This window comes from Bos taurus, chromosome 22 (genome assembly GCF_002263795.3).
Source record: "Bos taurus isolate L1 Dominette 01449 registration number 42190680 breed Hereford chromosome 22, ARS-UCD2.0, whole genome shotgun sequence".
Classification (NCBI taxonomy): domain Eukaryota; kingdom Metazoa; phylum Chordata; class Mammalia; order Artiodactyla; family Bovidae; genus Bos; species Bos taurus.
The window spans coordinates 47,739,961-47,763,619 of record NC_037349.1 but is presented as its reverse complement, the minus strand read 5'-3'; the positions used below and the strand labels follow the sequence as shown (position 1 = coordinate 47,763,619).

At 52.1% G+C, this 23,659-nt stretch overlaps 1 protein-coding gene, 1 long non-coding RNA gene and 1 pseudogene across 8 annotated transcripts in view; 2 read left to right on the top strand and 1 right to left on the bottom strand.

The window, feature by feature from the left end:
• Positions 1–17,421, top strand: part of PRKCD (protein kinase C delta) — a 34,352-nt gene extending 16,931 nt beyond the window's left edge. For 3 of the 7 annotated variants that reach the window (XM_024982478.2, XM_024982476.2, XM_059879513.1), the window contains 17 exons: positions 525–658; positions 1,763–1,962; positions 3,216–3,276; positions 3,441–3,603; positions 3,703–3,734; positions 4,885–4,970; positions 5,237–5,366; positions 5,980–6,080; positions 6,733–6,865; positions 7,046–7,143; positions 7,310–7,483; positions 7,784–7,875; positions 8,444–8,506; positions 9,245–9,383; positions 9,534–9,722; positions 10,323–10,451; positions 12,871–17,421. In XM_024982478.2, the coding sequence (XP_024838246.1) occupies positions 544–658; positions 1,763–1,962; positions 3,216–3,276; positions 3,441–3,603; positions 3,703–3,734; positions 4,885–4,970; positions 5,237–5,366; positions 5,980–6,080; positions 6,733–6,865; positions 7,046–7,143; positions 7,310–7,483; positions 7,784–7,875; positions 8,444–8,506; positions 9,245–9,383; positions 9,534–9,722; positions 10,323–10,451; positions 12,871–13,029 (2,064 nt within the window). In that variant the 5' untranslated portion in view covers positions 525–543 and the 3' untranslated portion in view covers positions 13,030–17,421. 7 annotated transcript variants of the gene reach the window in all.
• LOC132343514 (uncharacterized) lies at positions 383–3,023 on the bottom strand. The gene is made up of 4 exons (XR_009492395.1): positions 2,488–3,023; positions 2,051–2,114; positions 1,804–1,928; positions 383–628 (listed from the first exon to the last, which is right to left on the bottom strand). It is a non-coding gene; the product is annotated as an uncharacterized lncRNA (long non-coding RNA).
• Positions 17,422–18,366: 945 nt separating the features above from the next.
• LOC100141064 (PRELI domain containing protein 3B-like) lies at positions 18,367–22,728 on the top strand (annotated as a pseudogene).
• The last annotated feature ends 931 nt before the right edge of the window (positions 22,729–23,659 follow it).

Here is a 23,659-nt window from a genome sequence, read left to right as displayed (position 1 = left end):
TGCCTAGGTAGTTACGGGCAAAAAACAACTATGAAAACCAAGGTGGGCTGCAAGGGGCAAGGAGGATGGGGTATTGTCCTTCCCATCTTGGCTGCCACTGAGGTGCTGGAGCCCAGCGTATACTAGGTACCTGCACGTAGTAGGTGCCCAGCCATTGGCTGTTAAAGGGGGCATTGAATGACTGACTCTCCAAATAAATGAGATGGAAGTCACAGGCTCACATGTCTCCAGGGCCCAGGTAGGATTTGGAGAGAAGTGAAAGCAGGGCTTTGAACTAGAGTGAACTGGCAGGGGTGCTCAACCAAGGGGGCGGTGCCCCCAGATATTGCCCAGTGGGCCTGATGTCACACCTTCCAGTTTCATCGGGAAGTCACCAATCTCGTCTTATGTAAAACTCCATTTTAATGTTGGCAACTAGGACTAGTGCCTTTTAAGCACCGTGTGGGAGCTCTGAGGGGAGTGGCAACCTGACCACCCTCTCCAGGCTGTGCCTGCTGCCTGCCTCAGGTCTTCTGTCTCCACAGCCCCACTGCAGGCCCCAACATGGCACCGTTCCTGCGCATCTCCTTCAACTCCTACGAGCTGGGCTCCCTGAAGGCCGCGGACGAGGCAAGCCAGCCCTTCTGTGCTGTGAAGATGAAGGAGGCTCTCAGCACAGGTAGGGCTGGAGGCTGGACCCCACCCACGCTGCAGCCACTGGCAACAGGGAATTGCCAGTGGTGCAGGGAACTCAGAGCCAGGAGGCGACGGCAGTGGGAAGAACTGTGTCTTGTTCTCCTAGAACTTTTGAGGGATCCTTCTCTTCCTTGTCCTTATCTCCCTGCCCAGCTCACCTGGCAGTGCAGGACAGTAGAGACTACCCACTTGCCTATAGGACCTCCTGCACTGGCTATATGGAACCTTCCCTGGGGCCCAGGGCTTCTGGTTCCTCCCCATTTGTTGTTTTGCCCAAGAATGGGCTCCTTGCAGGAGCTCCATGTGTCCATCTGTGCCAGCCTGTGCTGGGAACAGAGGACACTGCCATGCTCCAAGGCTGACCAGGCTCTGCCCTCATGGGGTTCACAGTCAGGTGGGGGAGCCAGACAGTGAATCCTGTGATAGGGAAATCCAGATGAGGTACCATCCCAGGCTGCAGTCAGGGAGGGCTTCCTGGAAGAAGCAAACATCTCACATCATTCCTGCTTGCTTCTGTCCTTGCCTGGTGAACCCTTGTCATCCTTTAGGTCTCAGCTAAGCTGTCCCTTCCTTTAGGAAGCCTTCCCTGACTCTTAGGCTGGGGCAGGCCACCTGACCATGGGTAGGTCTAGACCCACTGACATTGCCCTCTTCAGTCTCATCACAGCTATGATTTAATATTCACTTGAGGGGTGAATTGATTCATGTCTCTGCCTAGGACTGGGGCTCTAGGACGGGCACCATGTTCTTTGCCTCCAAGTATCATGTCTGGCATGTGGGAGCCCGCAGCAGTGTTCACTGAGTGAATGTGTAAGGGAATGTGACATCTAAGAGGGGCTGGAGGAAGAGGGTCACAGGAGAAGGAAATAGCAAGAACAAAGGCTCAGGGTGGAACCTAGTGAGGGCGCCCTCAGGGAACGGCCGGTGTTTCTGTGTTCTGGAACAGATAATGAGTGAGATCATGAGGGCTGAGGCATGGAGACCTGGGCCCTGGGGAGAGAGCAGGCAGACTCCACAGTATGGAAGGCCATGGGGAGGGAGGGACAGAGGGGCCCTAGCCCAACCTTGCCCGCCTGGCCCATTGCAGATCGCGGGAAGACGCTGGTGCAGAAGAAGCCCACCATGTACCCTGAGTGGAAGTCCACATTCGATGCTCACATCTACGAGGGCCGCGTTATCCAGATAGTGCTGATGCGAGCCGCCGAAGAGCCAATGTCGGAGGTGACGGTGGGTGTGTCAGTGCTAGCCGAGCGCTGCAAGAAGAACAATGGCAAGGCCGAGTTCTGGGTGAGGGGCGCAGCCACGGGCACGCAACATGGGTGGGCAAAGGGAGCGGGGATGGCCAAAGGCACCCCAGGCTCTGGCCACCAACAACCTGGGTTTGAATCCTGGTCCTGCGAGTCATCAAATCCTTAGCTTCTCTGAGTCCGTTTCTGAATCTGTAAAAGGAGAAGCTGCTAAAGAGACCTACCTTGGGGTCGATTGTTCCATGGAATGAAAAGCAGAAGGTGAAGGGTTTACTGCAGCACCTGGCCCTCAGGCAGCTCTCGAGAGAGACCTCCTATTGTAGTGGCTGATTTTTTCCCTTTTAATTTTGCAAAGGCAGGATGTACGGAGTTAAACAAGCTATACAAAAGGGCAGCTCCTGGCCCCAACACCAGGCCCCAGGCCCTGCTTCCCAGAGGCCCCCATTGTTCCCAGTTCTGTTTGGAATGTTCGCAGATATTCCAGGCCCGGGCAGGCACTGGGGAACACCAGTTATGATCTTCCACAACAAAGGGGTGGGGAGCAGGATCATAGCCCGCCACTCACCTGCCCAAACCTGGACTTTGCATCCACATGTGGCCGAGTGTCCCTTGTGACCACAGGATACCCATGCTGGCAGAGCATCCCTACCCCCTGGGGTTACATGTAGGCTCCCCGCCCCCCGCCCCAGGAAAGACCCTGTGACTCTGCTCAGCCTCCAGTGAGGGGTGAAGGAACTGGCCAGGACCGAGGTTGATCTGGGGGCTGCACGCAGTCTTGAATAATCAGGCAGAGACAGCTCGTGTGTCCGTCCAGTACCCCAGTGGACACAGTCAGGCTCCAGGCCCCGGGTCTGGGGAAGCTGAGGGTCCTGTCCTGAGGACCAGCCAGTCTGTGTGAGGAGACTGGCCACAGAGAGAGAACCAGCACCCCGTTTCAGTACACATGTGCCTATGTATGTCTGGGGGGCAGGGAGAGGTACCTACATTCTAAGATCCTAGTGAAGGGGGTGGCCAGGGTTGAGGGTGGGGAGTTTCCCTTCCCACTCTGTTCCCAGGGCCATGTGGCCAAGCTGGGTGTGGGCTGGATCCTTTCACTTCCCCAAATGTAATAATACCCCAGGATGAGGGGTGGGGGCGGGGCTCAGGGGTGGGGCCCTGCCCACTCTGGGCAGACAGGTGGCCGGTGGGAGGCCAGGACTCCCTGGGCCTTGAGGGACCAACCATGGGGGCGGGTTCTGAGTCTGGCTTGGCCCAGGCCCGCCCTCATTGACTCCCCAACCCTCACCCCTGCAGCTGGACTTGCAACCCCAGGCCAAGGTGCTGATGTCGGTGCAGTATTTCCTGGAAGACGTAGGTAAGCCCTCCCTACCTGGGCTGGGGGTGGGGTTCAGAGGCCAGAATGGAGGTTTAGGGAAGAAGCCTCCATCAGCGGTCTGGCTGGGACTGCCCTGGGAGGGACTGAAAGGGTGAGGCCCCTCCCAAGGGCCAGAGTTGACTTCTGTGCTCACCGGCCCCCAGATTGCAAGCAGTCTATGCGGGGTGAAGACGAGGCCAAGTTCCCAACAATGAACCGCCGTGGAGCTATCAAACAGGCCAAAATTCACTACATCAGGCACCACGAGTTCATCGCCACCTTCTTTGGGCAGCCCACATTCTGCTCCGTGTGCAGAGAGTTTGTTTGGTGAGACTGGTTGTGCCCACCGGGGTGGGGCAGCGGGGAAGGACGGCCGCCATCCCTGGCCTTCCCCACACTCACCCAGACTGGCCACTTGCCTTTCAGGGGTCTCAACAAGCAAGGCTACAAGTGCAGGCGTAAGTGTCTCCACGGCCTGGTCTGTATGCGCAAGCGTATGCACATGTGTGCCTGTGTGCATTCACAGCAAAGTCTGTGTCCCTGTGTTGGGATGGTGTGTCTGCAAGAAGCCTGTGTGTGTGTTTGCGTGTGTGGTGTTCCAGGCGGGTGGGCGTGTGTGGACGATAACTGCATCAATGAGTGCCAGAGCTGGAGAGCCTCTTCCCAGCGTTTCCCGTTCAGTGATGTCACACTGGCCTGAAAGAGGCCCCAGTGGAGTACGCACACAGAACCCGCCAGCACTGCACATCAGGGCTCTTTCCCCCCAGAGAGGCTATCAGAGCTTTGCCAGTGCGTCCCTGGCTACACATGTGCTCTTGTTTAGACCTGTGTGCATCTGGGTACACACATAACCAGCACACCATGATGGTGCGTGCACAAGGTGGTGTGGGCCACTGGTAGTGAGCAGAGGCTCTGGAGCCAGCCTGCCTGGGTCTGAACCCCGGTGCTGCCACTTCCTTGCTGTCAGACCTTAGGCACAGTTACTTAACCTCTCTGTGTCTCAGTTTCCTCATCTGTGAAATGGGGATAATAGAGTCATGGTGAAGACTAAATGGGGTAAAATATGTAAAGCTGTGTTCTAAGTGTGAGTGGTGCACTGTAAGCATGCTATGTAAGTCTTGTCCTTACTACTCTGCTGTGTATGTGTGCCCGAGGGTCCCTGTGTAGGGGTGCATCTGTGTGTGTGTGTGTGTGTCAGTGTGTGGGGGCGGTGAGAGGGTGACAGAGCTTCGGAGCTGGATGCTGTCCTGGGCCACAGCAAGGACCCCCCTGCCTCCAGTTCTCTCAGTGCCATCCCCACCCCATCCTTCACTTCTGCCCCACCCCCTGCCCACTGAGACTCCTTGAGCCTTCCCTAATCTCTGAGGCCTCCCTACCCCAGATCAGCCTGTCCTCCCTGCCCCATCCTTCCCAGGCGCCTCCCACAGGGACTGGCGGGAGGAGAGAAAAATCAAGCTCCGGGACCGAGGCCTCTGTGGAGTGAGGGTGTGGGTGGTCGGGGAGAACGGTGGCTTTGTGTAGAGGGCAGGACTGGGCCAGCAGGCGCCAGCTCACACTCTGCCCCTCCTGGGCCTTCTTGTCCCCCTCCTGGGCCTGTGCCTCCTCAAGAATGTAATGCTGCCATCCACAAGAAATGCATCGACAAGATCATCGGCCGGTGTACAGGCACTGCAGCCAACAGTCGGGACACCATAGTGAGGCTGGGCCCAGGGCGGCAGTGGGGGGAGTGGGGGTGGAATCTGGGCTGTCCCCACCCCTTCCCTGTCGGGTCACCCTTCCTCCCTATTTTCCTTCATCCTTCTTTCTCCTGGGTTGACCCCTGGGATTCCCTGGATTTCCCATTCCCCATGAGGCCCTCTTGGGAAATCTACCGTGTGTGGGGTTGGGTTGGGGAAAGTTAAGGGGTGAGGAAGGGGCTGGAGCTGGCATATGACCTTTGACCCATGATCCTGCATCCCAGTTCCAGAAAGAACGTTTCAACATCGACATGCCGCACCGGTTCAAGGTTTATAACTACATGAGCCCCACCTTCTGTGACCACTGTGGCAGCCTGCTCTGGGGGCTGGTGAAGCAGGGATTAAAGTGTGAAGGTGCATGCCGGTGGGGGCAGGGGTAGGAGGGGTGGGTGGGGGTGGGAGGGGGTGGGGGAGGGGGGGAAGGGGGCCCAACTCACCCAGACCCTGGAAACCAGGACCCGCTAAGGTTGCCTTTGCTCCCTCACTTGGGGAATCTCACGTGGGTGAGGCCTCCTGGCCCCTCCCCACTGGCCCAGCCGACTACCCTTTACTGCTATGAGACCATCAGAAGGTGGCCCCACCGCTCTAAGCTCCATGTCTTCAATTATAAAACGGGGCTTAGAGTCGAATTGGCCCCAGTCACTGAGGAACATGGTGCAGAAGGTGCTCAGTTGGAGGGGCCTGTCTCAGCAGCTTAAAACATGCTCCTCACTGGCCCTCCCCGCCACCTCCAGCTTCACTGTAGCAAGAGACCTCTGGAGGAAAAGGGACTTCTCTAGTTTGTCCCAGACATTTGTTTTTCATTTTTTAAGTAAGAAAAGGTTTGTGGTGATGATTTCAGACACATCTTTTTCTAAAGGCAGGAAACCCAGCAGACCCTGCCCTCCTTTCTCCTCCGTCCCTCCCCGCCCTACTGGCTGCCAGCCTGGGCCAGAGCCCTGATGATGTGCTTCTCTTCCCACCACAGACTGTGGCATGAACGTGCATCACAAGTGCCAGATGAAAGTGGCCAACCTCTGTGGCATCAACCAGAAGCTCTTGGCCGAGGCCTTGAACCAAGTTAGCCAGGTGGGCAGGCACTGTGGGGAGCCTGGACAGAGGGTCTTGGGGTTGGGGACCAGTCCAGGCTCATGCTCACTCCTGGGGGGTGAACTGCAGTGAGGGGCATTTATACCTAGGATCTTCCCACTTCTGGAAGATCCATTTCAAGGCCTGGTCCTTAGAAAGTGGTGGGCTTGTTCTCGTACGATATTCGTTATTCAAGCAGTGCTCTGAGGGTGAACCTGGAGGACTACAAGTTTGGAACTCCTGGAACTAAAGCCTTTATATGTTTGTGTTTTGTGTGTGTGTGTGTTTGGGCGTGTGGGTGGAACTTGAAGGATGTCACAAAACTTTAAAATTGTAGAATCTATCCCAAGTGAAGGAAAACAACAACAACAGCAAAAACAAGGTTCTATTAAGTGGTTGGGCACGTAGGATTCAATTTCCAAAACTTTTGTTTGTAACCAGTGCCTTTCAGACCTGCAGGGCATCTCTGTGCTAGAAGTGTGTATATGTGTGTCTCTGTGTGCACTCTGTCGCACATGTGTACATGCACACGTACCACCCAGGGGTCCTGGGCTCTGCCCCTCGCTGTCCCCCATTGGCATTAAGGGTGGAGTTATGGATGGCTGGGGTCCTCCCTCGGAGTTGGGAGTTCTGACCATGCTATGACCTCTAGGCCGCTCCCCCCAACCCCCACCCCCTCCTCCAGAGATCTGTAAAGAAGGAAACAGAGACCCAAGACACTGTTGGGATCTACCAGAATTTTGAGAAGAAGCCAGGAGTCTCTGGAGATGATCTCACAGGTAAAGGTATGCCCAAGCCTTCCAAGAAAGCCCCTCCCCTCCCCCACCAGCATGGGGCCCTGTCTCCCCACACAGTCGAACGCACCTGTAGAGGAGGCCCCTCCGCTGGGAGGGATCCAGCAGGGCAGGGCCACCTTCTGGGCCTCCGGTCAGAGGCCAGAGTCAGAAGCAGCTGTGTCTCGGCAGAAACTGGGACCTACGGCAAGATCTGGGAGAGCAGCACCAAGTGCAACATTGACAACTTCACCTTCATCAAGGTCCTGGGCAAAGGCAGCTTCGGGAAGGTGAGGGCCCCATGGCCTCGGGGTAGGTAGCCTGAGCCACCTGAGCCCAGAATCCCGGGGACACCTGCTTCCCACCTTCTCTGTCTGCTTCCCGGTTGGGTGGGGCCATGCACCCTGGGCTTGGTTCTGGCCCTCCCCCGCTCAGCACCCCTGTTACATCCATCAGGTGCTGCTCGCAGAGCTGAAGGGCAAAAAGGAATTCTTCGCCATCAAGGCTCTCAAGAAAGACGTGGTCTTGATCGATGACGACGTGGAGTGCACCATGGTGGAGAAGCGGGTGCTGGCCCTCGCCGGGGATCATCCGTTTCTCACCCACCTCTTCTGCACCTTCCAGACAAAGGTGCCTGGCCCACCCACTGTCAGTGCCCCTGGCCCACAGCCCTCCTCAGTTGCTCAGGTCAGGGCTGTATCTCCCATTGAGACTTGCCAAAACAGGGCCCCTTCTTCTTCCTCAGATCCCTGAAGGCAGGGCTGAGTTCCCCCATCCTCAGATGTCGCAGGGCAGGGCTATTCTTCCCCCCGCAGGTCCCCCAGGACAGGGTTGTTCCCTACATCCTGTTAGGGCCTGCCCCTGGTGATCCTGTCAGGGTGCCTCCCTTCGTTTTCTGTCCCTCTGCTCACCATCCTCCCGCCCCCGCAGGACCACCTGTTCTTTGTGATGGAGTTCCTCAATGGGGGCGACCTGATGTACCACATCCAGGACAAAGGCCGCTTCGAGCTCTCCCGTGCCACGTATGCGAGGCCCCATGGGGGAAGAGCCCTCTGCCCGCCTGCCTTCCATTCCTTCTCCTTGCCCCCTGGAGAAGCTAGCCTGGGCTGGAGCTGGGGTTGGAGAGACTTGGGGTGGCCAGGGCCATCCCCCGCCCAGTGTGGGAAGCCAGGAGTGGTGGGTGAGCTGTGGCTGGGAACCCAGCCTGGTCATATGCCAGATCCTGTCCCCTCCTTGGGCCTCAGCCAGGTGGGTGATCTTGTTCAATGCAGGACCCAGATGGGTGGCCCTTAAACCTGCATGCACCGCTAAACTGTGTGTGCACATAGGCATATCTGTATAAACACAGACACTCAGGACAGAGAATAGTCTCCTTTGGAGCTTTTTCCTTCTTAATTTTCTTTCCTGTCTTGGCTACCAGCCCCTACTTGCCCGAAACAAGATGTACTTGATGAGGCCCAGGTTGTCTGTGAAGTTACGCACAGCATTTCCTGTCCCTGGGGGGATAGAGGAAGACCTAGGAAGAAGCCGGGGCTGCTCATAGAAATCTCAGGACACTGTATGTGTGTGTGTGTGTGTTGTCTCATCCAGGTTTTACGCAGCTGAGATAGTCTGTGGACTACAGTTTCTGCACCAGAAAGGGATCATTTACAGGTGCGGGGATCGGGAGATGAGGGGGTGTTGTTTAGGAGGGGAGGCCCCAACTACATCATATCCTCTGAAGTGCTCTGAATGGGGCCCGGTCCAGCTGTGGCCCCATCTCTGCATGGAGTTGGTCTTTTAGTTGGGTATTTGCCTAAACCACCTACTCCATTGCTAGAATTCCTTGTGGCCCCTTAGCTGAGGCTAGCACAGCTCCGGGGACTGGGAACTCCCCAAGCATACTCGATGCCAGTCAGGGAGCACAGCACTGACTAGTATGGTGTCTCTCTCCCTGTGATGTCTCCCTCTAAAGCCCCATCCGAGCACTCTGAACTTCCACCCACAGGGACTGATTTCATAAATTCTCACCCAATAAATGACAGTCCTATCCTGCTGTTAATATGTGTCCATGCCAAAGGATGAGGCCGGGCTCTGTGCTGTTGGATGATGCCAGGGGATGTCGTCAAGTGGGAAACCAATCCATGGGACAGTGTGTACTGAGTACTAGGCTCCAGGCTTTGAAAGGTGGTGTGAGATGCACATTATAACATGCCGTCCATGCCTTGACTCACTCTAGGGAAGTAGGATGGTGTGTGTCGAACACGCAGTAGCCAGCTTACAGGAAGCACATATATTTAGCACTTCTTTGCCCTCCTCAGTGCTAGACTGACAGGGGGTACATGGCGGGGGGAGCTGCCTGGAGGAGGGGAGTGGGCCCTAATGACTCCTTCTCCTGTCCTTTCCCCACAGGGACCTCAAGCTGGACAACGTGTTGCTGGACCACAGTGGCCACATCAAGATTGCCGACTTCGGCATGTGCAAGGAGAACATGTCCGGGGACAGACAGGCCAGCACCTTCTGCGGCACCCCTGACTACATCGCCCCCGAGGTGAGCGGCACCCTCCCGGCCTCGGCCAACACCTCGCCTCCACAGGGCGGGCGTGAGTTGTGATGTCTGAGCCACAACTGGGAAGCTGAGGAGATCTGGCCCGGCTTGTATTCCGGGGCCCCTTCAGCTCCCACACTTTGTCTACTCCAGATCCTGCAGGGCCTGAAATACTCGTTCTCCGTGGACTGGTGGTCCTTCGGAGTCCTTCTCTATGAGATGCTCATTGGTCAGTCCCCCTTCCATGGTGATGATGAGGACGAACTCTTCGAGTCCATCCGTTTAGACTCACCATACTATCCTCGCTGGATCACCAAGGAGTCCAAGGACATCCTGGAGAAGGTGGGAGGCCCTGGGCGGGGCTGGCCCGGGGTGAGGGCTGGCAGATGCCAGGTCTTGGGAGTGCCAGAAGCCCCCTGTCTCAGGGATGGCGGCCTTGCTGATGCTCTGGTCCTCATCCACCTGGGGGAGTCACCCTCCTTCTGTGATCCCAGGACCTCCTATCTGGGTTCCCTGCACTGAGTTAATCTGGCATGGCAGTGACAGGCTTGGGGTCAGGAGACAGATAGACCCTAGGCTAAACTCTGAGTCTGTCTCCTTATCTACAAAATGAAGCTAGGAGAGAACCTTTCTCACAGACTTCTGGGTGGGGGGAAACATAAATGTGTGATGCTCAGGCCTGTGCCAGGCAGACGGTAAACACCCAGTAAATGACCATTGCTTTTACTCACAAATCCCACCCGCTGAGAGTCCCAGCAGCCCCCATCCATGCAGACTTGGGAGCAGAGACAAGAGAGGACTCCTCTACCCCAGAGGCTCTGGGGTGTGATGCTGGGCTGGGCCAGACTGGCCTGGGTACCCCTGGGCCTGCTTGGGGGTTTTCTGGGGAACCCATTTCCTGCAGCCCTTGGGTGCTAACCAGGTTCCTTTGCTGGGTTGCAGCTGCTTGAACGGGATGTAAGCAAGAGGCTGGGAGTGACAGGGAACATCAAAATCCACCCCTTCTTCAAGACCATCAACTGGGTTCTGCTGGAGAAACGTGCAGTGGAGCCACCCTTCAAGCCCAAAGTGGTATGTAATCCGACTCCGGTGGGGGCTACGACTCCACATTGCCCCCTACTGCCTTCCCAGGTGGGCTTCTCCTGCTTTGCCCTTCCCTCCTGCATCATTTACATGCTCTCCTCCTCTCCCTTCTTCTGACGAGCTCTCCCAAGCCTTCTGGCAGGCTGAGTCACAGTCTCTACCCTTGTGTTCTCATGATCTCTCCTCAGTCAGTCATTCAACAAACATTTGGTAACAGTGGATCCAGCACCCTTCACCATACATTCTCTTTGATTTATTTATTTATGGTTACACTGAGTCTTCATCGTGTCATGCAGGCTTTCTCTAGTTGCAGCAACCGGGGGCTGCTCTTTGTTGTGGTGCATGGGCTTTTCAGAGCGGTGGCTTCTCACTGCGAAGCACAGGCTCCAGGCACACAGACTTCGTAGTTGTGGTGCACGGGCTTAGTTGCTCTGAGGCATTGTGGAATCTTCCCAGACTAGGGATTGAACCCATGTCCCCTGCCTTGGCAGGTGGATTTTTATCCACTGCGCCACCAGGGAAGTCCAACCATACATTCTTTAACACCCACTGTGTGCAGGGGAGTATGCTTTGGTAATCAGAGTTAAAGCCTCCCTCCTTCCATCTATCCATCCACCCATTCAATCCATTTTGCAATAAATATTGAAAATGCTGAGCGCCTTCTGAGTGCAGAGCACTGAGCTGGGCTGCATGCACAGCAGAGTAGGAGGCCCAGTCCCAGAACTGGAGGGCCCCAGCTCCTCAGAGAGATAAGAAACTTGCATGCCGATGATCATTTATGATAAAAGACATCAGTATAAGAGATGTCACGAGGCCACACACCATCAGTTGCCATGAGGAGGGTCTGTCGGCAGGAGCCAGGATCCAGAGTTTGGAGTAGGTCTGAGAGGAAATGGGATGCGGGCAGGGCTGAGGAGGCTCGGCCAGGCTGAGGCCAGATGCTTTCCAGGGAAAGCAGGGTTGCTGTACACAACAGCCTAGAATCTAGAGAAGCTGCCAGGAGCAAGCAGGAGAGCAGAGGCAGGCTGGACTTCTCAGAAGTCAGACACCAAGGCCCTTCTCTGATCACCGCTCTTCCTCTTTCTCTCCTTTGCCTCCCCTCACTCCCTTGAGGACGCTGTTACCACCTAGCAGCCTGTGTAACATGCTTCAGTGTTTGTGTCTTAAAACCGCAGAGAACTCCCCCGACTCCAGGGACCTAAAACTCGCTGCCTCCTGCACTGGGCACATTACTACCAGGCAAGGCAGGCTGTAGGAACATCCCACAGCCTGCATTTAGTGTCATGCTTTTGATAGAAAGAGGGATGGACTGATTTTAAACAATACCAGGCATATGTGCTAATCAGCAGCAATCCGTCTCGGAAGGAAGAGGTAGGGGCCTGTGATGAGCTGGCCCCAAGGGGTTTCAGCACCAAGAGTTAACAGACCTGCCAGGAAACTGGCCCAAACTGCTCTGCTCTGTCAGTGTTTCAAAGAAGCCAGGAACCTGGATTTTTTAAATTTGTTTTGGCTGCACCGCACAGCACATGGGATCTTACTTCCCCAACCACAGATTGAACCCATGGTTTTGGCAAGTCCCCAAAACTTGATTTTGATGTCATATTGCCTAATTTAAAAATATTGGCACAGGAATTTCCTGGCAGTCCAATGGTTAGGACTCTGAGCTTTCACTGCCTAGGGGCCAGGTTCAATCCCTGGCTAGGGAGCCAAGATCCCACAAGCCACGTGGTGTGGCCAAAAAAAAATTGGCTCAAATGCCATTGAAACTCATGGCTAGTCAAAATGGTTGTACCTGCAGTTCAGTTTGGCCTGAGGGCCACCAGCTTAAGACCTCTTTCTATCACACTTTCACTGGACCCTGAGAAGCAGAGTTGGCAGACTTCTCCTGTGAACAGCCTGATAGGAAATACTGTAGGCTTTGCAGGCCAGATAGTCTCCAAGTGGCCATAGCTGTAGCAATAGACATAGCGGCATGTCAGTTAGTAGGCATGGTTGTGTACTAATAAAACTTTATTTATGAATGCTGAACCATTGAATTTCATTTAATTTTCATATGTCATGAAATTTTATTCTCCTTTTTTTTTTTCCTAAACATTTAAAAATGCAAAATCCAATCTGAGCTTGTGGGACCTACAGAAACAGGTAGTGGGAGGTGTTTGACCCAGGGCTGTATTGCCTGCTTGGGCAAATGCCCACCTTCCTCCTCCAGGCCCCCTGCTGGTTTCCCTCAGCCCCTTGGGTAACAGCATCCCCCTTCCAGCAGAGAGGCCCCCTTTTCTGTTCTCAATAAGGATGGCTCTGCTTGGCCCACCCCAGAAGGGATTCTGGCCCCAGGGGTGGGTCCCTGGAACCTCAGGAACCTTCGCCTTCTGAGTCATGCTTCCACACCCCTACCCTCTGCTTGCAGAAGTCGCCTGGAGACTTCAGCAACTTCGACCAGGAGTTCCTGAATGAGAAGCCGCGCCTCTCCTACAGCGACAAGAACCTCATCGAGTCCATGGACCAAACAGCATTTGCTGGCTTCTCCTTCGTGAACCCCAAATTTGAGAGGCTCCTGGAAAACTGAGGTTCCTGAACGTGTGCCCCAAAAGCCCATCCCAGCCCGGGAGCCTGGGTCAGCCAGCACCGCCTGCCGACCCGGCAGCGCAGGTGGGGCCCACACTTCATCGGCACCTGCCTGCTCCCCACAATAAGCAACTGTGCAGTTGTCGTGATTGCTGCTGCTGCCTGCCCCCCATGTCCCCCAGAGGGGCCTCAGTTCCTGTCTAGCTGGGCTTTCATGGTACTTCCTCTGTGAATTGTGTGTGAATTTGCTTTTCCTCTTCCCTCAGAGGGAAATTGTAAATCCTGTGTTTCATGACTTGAATGTAGTTATCTATTGAAATATATATATATTATATATATATATGCACATATATATATATATATATATATGCACATATATATATATATAGGCTGTATATATTGCTCAGTAGAGAAAAAATGTGGGGACTGGTGATATGTTGATCTTTTAAAATATATATATTATATATATATGGCACACACCCTTCCAACCTCCTACCCCGCCTCCAAAAGAAAAAGGAGCACAAGCTGTTTGAACCACCAGGTACTTTGATTTGTCTGTCTAAATAAACACCAAGTGGCTGTTGGGACACATTTGTCCCAGGAAGCTGGTGGCTGCTGCTCCCGCTTTCGGCAGCTGTCTTGGACGCTAAACCTAGCTATTAGCTGCAGATGCAGAACCCCTGGGCTTTCATGCAAATGTGTTTGTATTTATGGGTTTCCCCTAGCTCCAGAGCTGGGGGCCAAAAGCAGAAAACTTTTCTGGGTGGCTGAGGGAGCCACAGTTGTCTCTTTGGGGTGATGGGACCAGCTGCAGAAAGTCCATCTCAGAAGAATGAGGGGTGAGCGTGGAAGAGCATGACAATGCAAGGCCCGGCCAGAAGATGTGAGCAAAGGTGGCGAGGCCAGCCTGGACCGGGGAGGAGAGGAGGGGAGAGGAAGGAAACACAGCTCAGACTTCAGGCAGATGTGGATTCAAATCGCAGAGGAGCCAAAAGATGTGGCTTTTCAGATGTCAATCATCCGAAATCTCTGTTTCCTCATCTGTACAATGGGCCTGAGTCATTCAGTGTAATTCCTCGAGTTTGTCCCTGCCCTTGCCACAGAGGAGTCTGTGTCTGAGTTCTAGAATCTATTCCCCAGGAGCCCTGGGGACAGGGAGGGGAGCAAGGTAGGAGGAAAAAGGGAGAAAATGCCGAGTGGCTGGGTCGGGGTCGAGAGCCTTGCCCCAGCGTGCCCTGGTGCAGCCAGGAAACTGGGGGTGGCCACTGCCCCCCGAGCCTGCAGGTCTCTGTCCCCACCACCTCCGTGACCTGCTCTTGGCTTCCTGTTTCTTCCTGTCTCTCTCTCGGGGCACAGGCCCTGGGGAAGGTCCGCCCTCCAGCCCTTCAGATCCAGCCCCCCCAGCCCTCGTCCCTGATGGTAGGTGAGGTGACCCCAGAGCCTGATTGGCTGGCCCTGGCAGCCAAGCAGGTGGCTTCCAGCAAGTTCATTTTCTGAGCTGAGGTGCAAGTTTCCACAGCTGGAGAGGAGTCGGATGTGGAGGGGGGCTGGTGCTGGCCAGGGGAGGGGGCTGGAGGGTGTCAAAACTTCCCCGGAGAGACCAAGTGTCCCCTTCCCCTCTCCCCTCTCTCCTGCCATCTTCTCAGGAAACACTTGAATCCCTGCTCTGCATCCAGTAGTGGGGCTTTGTCCCCTTGGGCTCACAGTCAGGTCGGGGAGACACCGGGTGACATGGGCTGTGCTGGGGCACGCTGGGGCCATGAGAGCCTAGAGAAGGAGCCTGGGGACCCCTGTTCCCCACCTCTGCTGCCCAGGCCCCAGAAAGCCTTGAGTTGGTCCAGAGTGGGTTTAGAACAGAAATACCCAGTTGGTGTGTGAATTCAGAGCCTCTCGCCATCTTTCTGCAGCTCCAAGGTGGGGCCGTGCACCCAGACCTCATTTCCTCCAGTGTGGGCTGGGTGAATAAGTAGTTTTTAGCCAGAGGCAGTGGAGGGTGGCAGGAAGAATGGGAGTGTGTGTTTAGTCCGCCACCCACAAACTGCAACTGCCATGAGTTGTTTCAGTGGGCCTCAGTTCCTCATCTGTAAAATGGCACCATTACTCTCTGCTGCCTCGTGGAGCTCCTGGCTCTGAGGAGACTGATGCCGAGTACCTGGTGGTGCTGGGTGAAGCCTAAGAGACAGAAGAACAAGCTACCAGAGATGCTACAAAACTGCCTGGAAAGCCATGCAGCTCCAGACCTGTTCCCAGAGTTGGGTAGGCCTGCCTGGTGGCCCAGGAAGTGCCTGTAGTGGCTGGGCCCAGAGTCACACTTTCACTGGGATCGGGGGTCTGGAAACAGGAAGACAGCCCTCCACTTCCCAAGTAGGTTTGCCGGCAGAGCAGCAAGCCCTGGTCCCACCTCAAATGTGTAGCTGGCCTCATCCTCCTGCCAAGCGGACTACCACAGATGCGGGAGGTCCTGGGGGCAGGGGCAGGAGCAGGGCTCTGCTGTCACATGCCCCTGGTTTCAAAGCCTGCACGTCCCTAGTTGTGTGACCTCAGTATGTGACAGCCTCCTGGAGCTCCAGTTTCCTTTATTGTAAACGGGATAGAGGCAGACCGCGTTTTGTTGTGCTTCACTTTCGTGCACTCTGCAGACGTCATGCTCTTTACAAATGTAAGGTCTGTGGCAACATGGAGCATGTTGATCAGTGCTGTTTCTCCAATGGCAGTTGCTCACTGTGTTTCTGTGTCACATTTTGGTGATTTTCTGGATGTTTCAAATTTTTAGATAATTATTATATCTGTCATGGTGATCAGTGATCTCTGGTGTTACTATCGTAACTGCTTTGCAGTACCACAGACTGCACCCATATAAGAACTTAACCCGTAAATGCTACATGTGTTCTGTCTGCTCCACTCACTGGCTGTTCCCCCATCTCTCTTCCTTTCCTTGGCCTCCCTGTTCTCTGGGACACAACAGTATTGTGTTGTTGTTTTTTTTTTTTTAAATATGTTTTCTTTAAAAAAAAAAACATGTATTATTTATTTTTGGCTGCATTGGGTCTTAGTTGCAACACTCAAGATAGTTTTTTGCATTGCACGGGCTCAGTAGCTGTAGTGTGCAGGCTTAGTTGCCCCAAGGCACGTGGGATCTTAGTTCTGTGACCAGGGATCAAACCCATGTCCTCTGCGTCGGAAGGCAGATTCTTAACTACTGGACCACCAGGAAAGTCCCAAGACACAACAGTTTTGAAGTTAGTCCGATTAACAACCCTTCAGTGGCTTCTAAATGTTCAAGTGAAAGGAAAGAGTCGCACATTCCTGTAAATCCAAAGCTAGAAGTGATTAAGGTCAGTGAAGAAGGCATGTGGAAAGCTGAGACAGGCTGAAAGTTAGGCCTCTTTGGCCAGTTAGCCAAATTGGGAATGTAAAGGAGTTCTTCAAGGAAATTAAAAGTGTTAATCCCATGACTGTATGAATGATAAAGTTGAACAGCCTTACTGCTGATGTGGAGAAGGTGTTAGTGGTCTGGAAAGAACATCAAACTAGCCATAGCATTCCTTTACGCCAAAGCCTAATCTAGAGTAAGGCCCTGAAAAAAAAGTGGAGGTGTTAGTTGCTTCTCTTGTGGCTCAGCTGGTAAAGAATCCTCTTGCAATGCGGGAGACCTGGGTTTGATCCCTGGGTTGGGAAGATCCCCTGGAGAAGGGGAAGGCTACCCACTCCAGTAGTCTGGCCTGAAGAATTCCATGGACTGTATGGTCCATGGGGTCGCAAAGAGTTGGACATGACAGCGACTTTCACAGTCAGTAGCTCAGTCGCGTCCGATTCTTTGGGACTCCATAGACTGTAGCCTGCCTGGCTCCTCTGCCCGTGGAATTCTTGGGTCTCCTGCATTGCAGGCAGATTCTTTACCATCTGAGCCGCCAGGGAAACCCAGAGTAAGGTCCTCTCTTCAGATCTGTGAAGGCTGAAAGAGGTGAGCAAGCTGCAGAAGAAAAGTTTGAAACTAGCAGAGGTTGGTTTATGAGGTTTCAGGAAAGACCTTTCTCCAAAGAAGTGCAAGAAATAGCAAGTGCTGCTGTAGAAGCTGCAGCAAGTTATCCAGAAGAGCTAACCAAGATAATTACTGAAAGTGATTAAACAACTGATTTTCATTGTAGATAAAACAGCCTTATCTTGGAAGAAAATGCCATCTAGAACATTCATAGCTAGAGAAAAGTCGTTGCCTGGCCTCAAAGCTTCAAAGGACAAGCTGAGTCTCTTGTTAGGGGCTATTGCAGCTGGTGAGCTTAAGCCAAAGCCAGTGCTCATTTACATTTACAAAAATCCTAGGGCCCTTAAGAATGATGCTGAATCTACTCTGCCTGTGCTTTGTAAATGGAACAATAAAGCTTGGATGATAGCACATCTGTTTACGACATGGTTTACTGAACACTTTAAGCATATTGTTGAAACCTACTGCTCAGAAAAAAAAGATTGCTTTCAAAATATTACTTCTTATTGACAATGTACCTAGTCACTCAAGACTTCTGATAGATGTGTACGAGATTGATGTTGTTTTCGTTCCCACTGAAACAACATCCCACCTATGAACCAAAGAGTAATTTTGACTTTCAAGTCTTATCTTATTAAAAATTACCTTTCAGGGTCTTCTCTGGTGGTACAGAGGATAAGAATCCACCTGCCAATGCAGGGGACACAGGTTCAATCCCTAATCCAGGAAGATTCCACAAGCCATGGAGCAACTAAGCCCATGTGCCACGATTACTGAGTCCGTGTGCTCCGACTACTGAAGCCCATGTACCTGGAGCCGGTGCTCCGCAACAAGAGAAGTGACTGCAGTGGGAAGCCTGTGCACCTCAGTGAAGGAGCAGCCCCTGCGCACTGCAGCTAAGCAACAAGGACCCAGCACAGCCAAAATAAAATTTAAAAGGGAAAAAGAAATACCTTTCATAAGGCTATAGCTGCCACAGATAGTGATTCCTCTGATGGATCTGAAAATTGAAAACCTGCTGGAAAAGATTTACCATTCTAGATGCCATTTGATCCATGGGAAGAAGTCAGAACATCAACATTAACAGGAGTTTGGAAGAATTTGATTCCAACTCTCATGGATGACTTTGAGTGGTTCAGGATTCCACTGGAGGAAGTCATTGCAGATGTGGAAACCACAGAAGCCCTAGAAGTAGAGCCTGAACACATAACTGAATTGCTGCAATCTCATGTCAAAACTTTTAACGAACAAGGAATTACTTCTTATGGACAAGCAAAGAAAGTGGTTTCTTGGAACAGAATCTACTCCTGGTGAGGATGCTGTGAAGATTGTTGAAAGGATTTAGAATGCTGTTACATGAACGTAGTTGATAAAGCAGTGGCAGGCCTTGAGAGAACCAACTCCAAGTTTGCAAGAAGTTCTACTGTGAGTAAAATGCTATCAAACAGCACTGTGTACTACAGAAAAGTTTCTCATGAACGGAAGAGTCATTTAATACAGCAAACTTCATTGCTGTCTTATTGTAAGAAATTGCCTCTAGCGCTGCCCTGACACTGTGCTGGCCGCCGGTACCGTGAAGATCTGGACTTCGGAGCACGACTTTGACCACCCATGGGAAACTGTTACAACAGCTGCAGTTCAAACCCTTTGAACCTGAGGGTGGTTGGAGTTGATGTACTGGACAGACACACAGATCCCTCTGGAAAGTCGCCCAGCCGTAGACTTCTCAGCACAGAGTGGGGACTGCCTTCCATTGTGAAATCTATTATTGGTGCAGCAAGAACCAAAACATCTGTGCAAGAATATTCTGTAGTGGATCCTGTAGAGAAAACAATGGAATTTAAATCTACAAATATTTCACTTACAAATATGGTTTCAATAGATGGGAGACTTACATACAAACCACATCCTCAAGACTCAGAAAAACTATTTTGACTCATGAAGCCATAATTACCGTGAAAGGAGTCAGTCTGAGCCATTACCTTGAAGGGCTAATGGCAAGTATGATATCATCAAATGCTAACAAAGGCCAAGAAGCAATGGAGTGGGTAATACATAAATGCTGAAAGTGAGGAACTGACAGCTTCGGCAAGAGGAAGCATATGGACGCCAATGGCAGCAGCAGCAGCATTTGGGGAGAAATGATAATGGAAGTTGATACACAGCACCCAGTTCCCCAGCTCTACAAGCTGGCAGTATATTTGTTATTTAAAAAATGCAACTCTATTTTAGGTAGAATTTTTTTTTAATAAGTTGAAGAAAAGCTATGTGACTTGATCAAAGCAAAGAGGTGCAGGGTTTCTAAATTAAAGGGATCAGCTAAAAAAAAAAATCACCACAGCTTCCTCAGTCTTCAAGCTGCCAACACCTTGATCCTTCAGCGACCATCAACATGGAGGCAAGACCCTCCACCAGCAAAAAGATTATGAGTTGCTGAAGGCCCAGATGATGGCTAGCATTTTTTAGCAATAAAGTACTATATAAGTGAGGTATGTACACTTTTTAATTTTTAAATTATTTTGTTATTATTTTACTTTTTGGCCTTGAAGTACAGTATGCGGGATCTTACTTCCACAACAAGGGATCGAACCCATGCCCCCTGTAGTGGAAGTGTGGAGTCTTAACCACTGGACCACCAAGGAAGTCCCTGTACACTTTTTTCAGACCAAATGCTATTGCATACTTAATAGACTGCAGTATAATCTAAACACAACTTTTATATGCACTGGGAAGCCAAAAACTCTGTGTGACTCATGCTTTATTTTGGTGTCCTGGAACCAAACTTGTAGTATTGCCAAGTTATGCCTGTAACTATGATGCTGCTTATGGACTAGGATGATTTCTGTAAGTGCATCCCATGGGCTCCAGACACAGTAGATGCTTAGTAAATGGCAGCTTCAGTGACCCCATCCCTTCAAGGGGATTAAAATTGCTTAGGACAGCAGCCTGTCAGTTGCACATTGGAACCCCTGGGCCTTCTGACCAGACTGCAGGAGGACACCTTGGCAGTTTCAGTTAAAACCTAAAATGCACCCACCCCATGAGTCAGCAGTCCCCTTCCCAAGCAGTTACCCAAAGGAGACTCACCCAGAGGCCCTAGGAAACAGACCAAGATACCCACCACTTCATGGCTTAATTGGGGAAAACCGGAAGCAAGCAGGACCCTCAACAGCTAGCGGGGTGGGGTGGTGGTTAAATACTTCCCTGATGTGGAAAGTGGTGCAGGGCAAAGGGATCGAGACAAGCAAGTTAGAGAACCATAATTTCAGAGTGATTCCACTCTGTGGTTCCATGTGCCAGCTTATGAGGGCACCCAAAAGTGAAGGATGAATGAATGGGCTGCGCAAACCACAGTCCCTTCATGGCAGTGGCTCTCATAGTCAGCACGCAACGCATCCTGATAAGATACGTCCTTTATGCCAGGTTCTAACCAACAGGTCTCAGCCCTGACTGTGCGCTGGAACGTGATGCCCAGGCCGCCCTGGGTTTAGTTCTAGGTGATCTCTGGGGGGGACCCCACATCAGTATTGCTGAATCGCCCCACAATCCAATGGGCACCAGGACTGAGTGTCACTTGGTTGAGATTCAGGAATCTGCATTTTGCCCAGTCATCCTGTTGGAGCAGGGAGATGCTGCTGTGAGCGGGCCACACCCTGGAAGGCAAAGTCACCAACCAGTATCATCCAGCCCCTGTGTGAGGAAGGCTCCACTGCTGGACCCTGGTACCCCTGTGGGAGCGCCCACCATAGGCAGAAGATTGGTGGATCAAACAGGCACAGGGGAGGGAGCCTGCAGCGGCTGGGGTGGCTATAGCGCCCCCTGGTGGGAGGCAGCTCTCAGGCCCAGGGAGGACCATTTTGTGCTAGACTCATATTCAGTGCTACAACCCACCTCCTGTCATTACTCTCGGGGGAAATATTCCAGCAACAAGGTGCCTGAGGACCATTTTGCAGAGAGTCAGAGATGTGGAGATTACACGTCTAGACAGCTCCCCTGGCATTAAGAGGGTCTCTGGACTGCCCCAAACCTCAAACCCATTCCCTAGCATCCATCACCCAATTAGAATCCCATTTCCCCCAATTTATTCCTTACTAAGGTGCGAATGACTGATATGAGTTCCCTTGCCCCTGCTCTGGGGACACACTAAAGAGTAGGTAAAAACAGGGGTGGCTGCCAGTCCTACTTTGTGGCATTAGCAGCATCAGGTGACCAAACCCCAGGAACTCAGAAATCAATGTCCTCCAGCTGACAGGTGGCATTGGCCCACTGCCCCAGCTGAGGGTTGGGACCTGGCTCAAGAGCAAGACAGCTGTAGCCAGCCACAGCCCATTAGAAACTTGCCATCAATAGTATCGGCAAAACCTCTGTGAACCATTTCCTGGGTCTAAATCATGAGCTGAGAAAAAATGAAGCGAATTAGATGCATTTTGCATCAATGACAAATTAAAAAATAACTCACTTCACAAAATGCTTGCATTCCATTAAAGATGGGTCTAGTTAGCTTAATTGTTCTTGAGTACTCTGGAAACAAGGTATGGTTTTTTTAAAGGAAAAAAAAAAAAGATTGCCTTTAAACCCTGGCTTAAGTTTGTAATAGCTGGATAGCACATGCCCCTGTTTACACTGGACCCATACTCAGACTCAGCCTAGCGTGGGACAGGAAGTGGAGGCGCTGATGACAAACCATGAAATGCAGACTTGGAGTCAGATCTGGTTCTATGCCTGCCTGCCCCATCCTCCGCTCCATCCAGCCATCCAAGCATCCATCCATCCTTACTTGGCCTCTCTGAGCCTCAGTTTCCTCCCCTGTCGTTGTGCATAATCATACCTGCTTTATAGGGTTGTTAGGAGGCCAAAGCTTGGAAAACTCTTCATGCAGCCCAGCACCCAGTGAGTGCTCAGGAAATCTAAGAATATTGTTCTTAACTCCACGAACATCTTCCATGTTTCCAAGCATGTCTGCCCCACAACAGTGTTCTAAGTACAAGGCATGGCTGGGCCCAGGCTAGTATTCAGGAATCTTATAGAAAGGGGACACAATTTTCCTGGATGGGAGTGGAGTGAAGAGCCCTGGATTTTGAGTCACGAATGGGTTCCAATAGGGCCCGTCCCCTCCTCCCTCGCCTTGGGCTTTGGGCCATCAGCCAGCTCTACCGTAGGAAAATGAGAGTCTAAAATTGACATGAGTGGCAAGTAGGATTCATGAGGTTTTAAATTATGAAAATTAGAATGTCAAATACTCCCAGTTCTTGGCACAAACTAAAACCCAATGACATGAAAGGTAGTAATTCCCACTGTCACAAAAATCCACTGAAAGTTGCCACAGCAGCAGGAAGAGCGGCCGATGCCTGGAGGGCAACCCTTCTCCGCCTCCTCTTGTTTGATCTCAGGGCCACAGGAAAACCTTTCCCTTGACCCTCATGACCTTCCCCAGCATGTTTCCGAGGCAGAGCTGGAGAGTCTCCCGGGGGCCCCCAAATACCATCCGAGATGCAGACATATACAGGTTCAGTTGATGTTTCTTGAACAGCCACTAAGGTCAGATCCTGCACCGGATGCTTCTTTAGTACATTTGTGGTCAGGACTCCGAAATGAAGTCTGGACTTATCAGTTCACTCTGTGAGCATTTAGTAAGCGCTGACTGTATGTCAGGGATTCTGCAGGATGGTGGGAAACTGCAAATGAGGAATAGGTTCATGGTTTCCTGGGGGAGGCAGGTCTGTAAGCAATTACGATACTAGGGAAGGTGGGGGTCAGGGTGCCCACTGGGGCTGTGGGTGTACAGAGGAGGTGCCGACTCTTCCTGGGAGGGCAGCAGGAACTGGGAAGACCTCTTGGAAAAGGAGACGTTTAATCTTGAGGTCCAAAGAAAGAGTCAGTCCAGTTGTTGGGCCAGCAACACTTTTAAAATCTGCTAATACGAAGTATTGCAGAGATGCAAAGCTGTGGGTCCCTGTTAGCAAGGAGTGGGAAGGAAATTGGCTTCATTCCTCCAGAAGGCAACTTGACACCCTTGGGGGATGCTGAAGATCTTCTAGCTAGAGAAAGTCTTGGTCGCAGTATTGATGGCCACACAGGCAAGATTTTTCCTGGGTACATTGTAAAGTGCAAAGTTGGAAACAACTGAATGTCCACACAGAAGACTAAACGGAGAAATGGAAGTGAGTTCATGCAGTGGGTATGGCTCATCTTCCTTCACAGTGGACAGAGCTGCCGGCTTCAATGCTGATAGAGCCTCAAGCCCACATTAAGGGGAAATGTGGAAGGATACGTGTGGGGTGATGAAACGGAAAAGAGCAGCGCTGTATGACCTCAGGAAAACAAGCTTCTTTGTGAAGGACCCAGACCCCCAGGGGCCAGGGTGCTGGCTCCTCTGAAATAGGTGGGGGAGGCCTAGACTCCAGAGGCTACCTAAGGGCTGGGCTTTTCTGTCTGTAAGGCTTTACCTCACTAAAAAGCATCTGAAGCATGTACAAAAAACCCAGTAGAGGTTCACAGAGCTAAGTGGAGGGTCTGCAGATACTTATTTTATTCTCTGTGCTTCACGCTCAAAATGTTTCATAATTTTTTTTTTTTTAGTTTTTCTTTTTTAAGAGAACAGGTAGGCGTTCTGTTTCTTGACCTGACTGCTGGTTACCCAGGTGTCCCT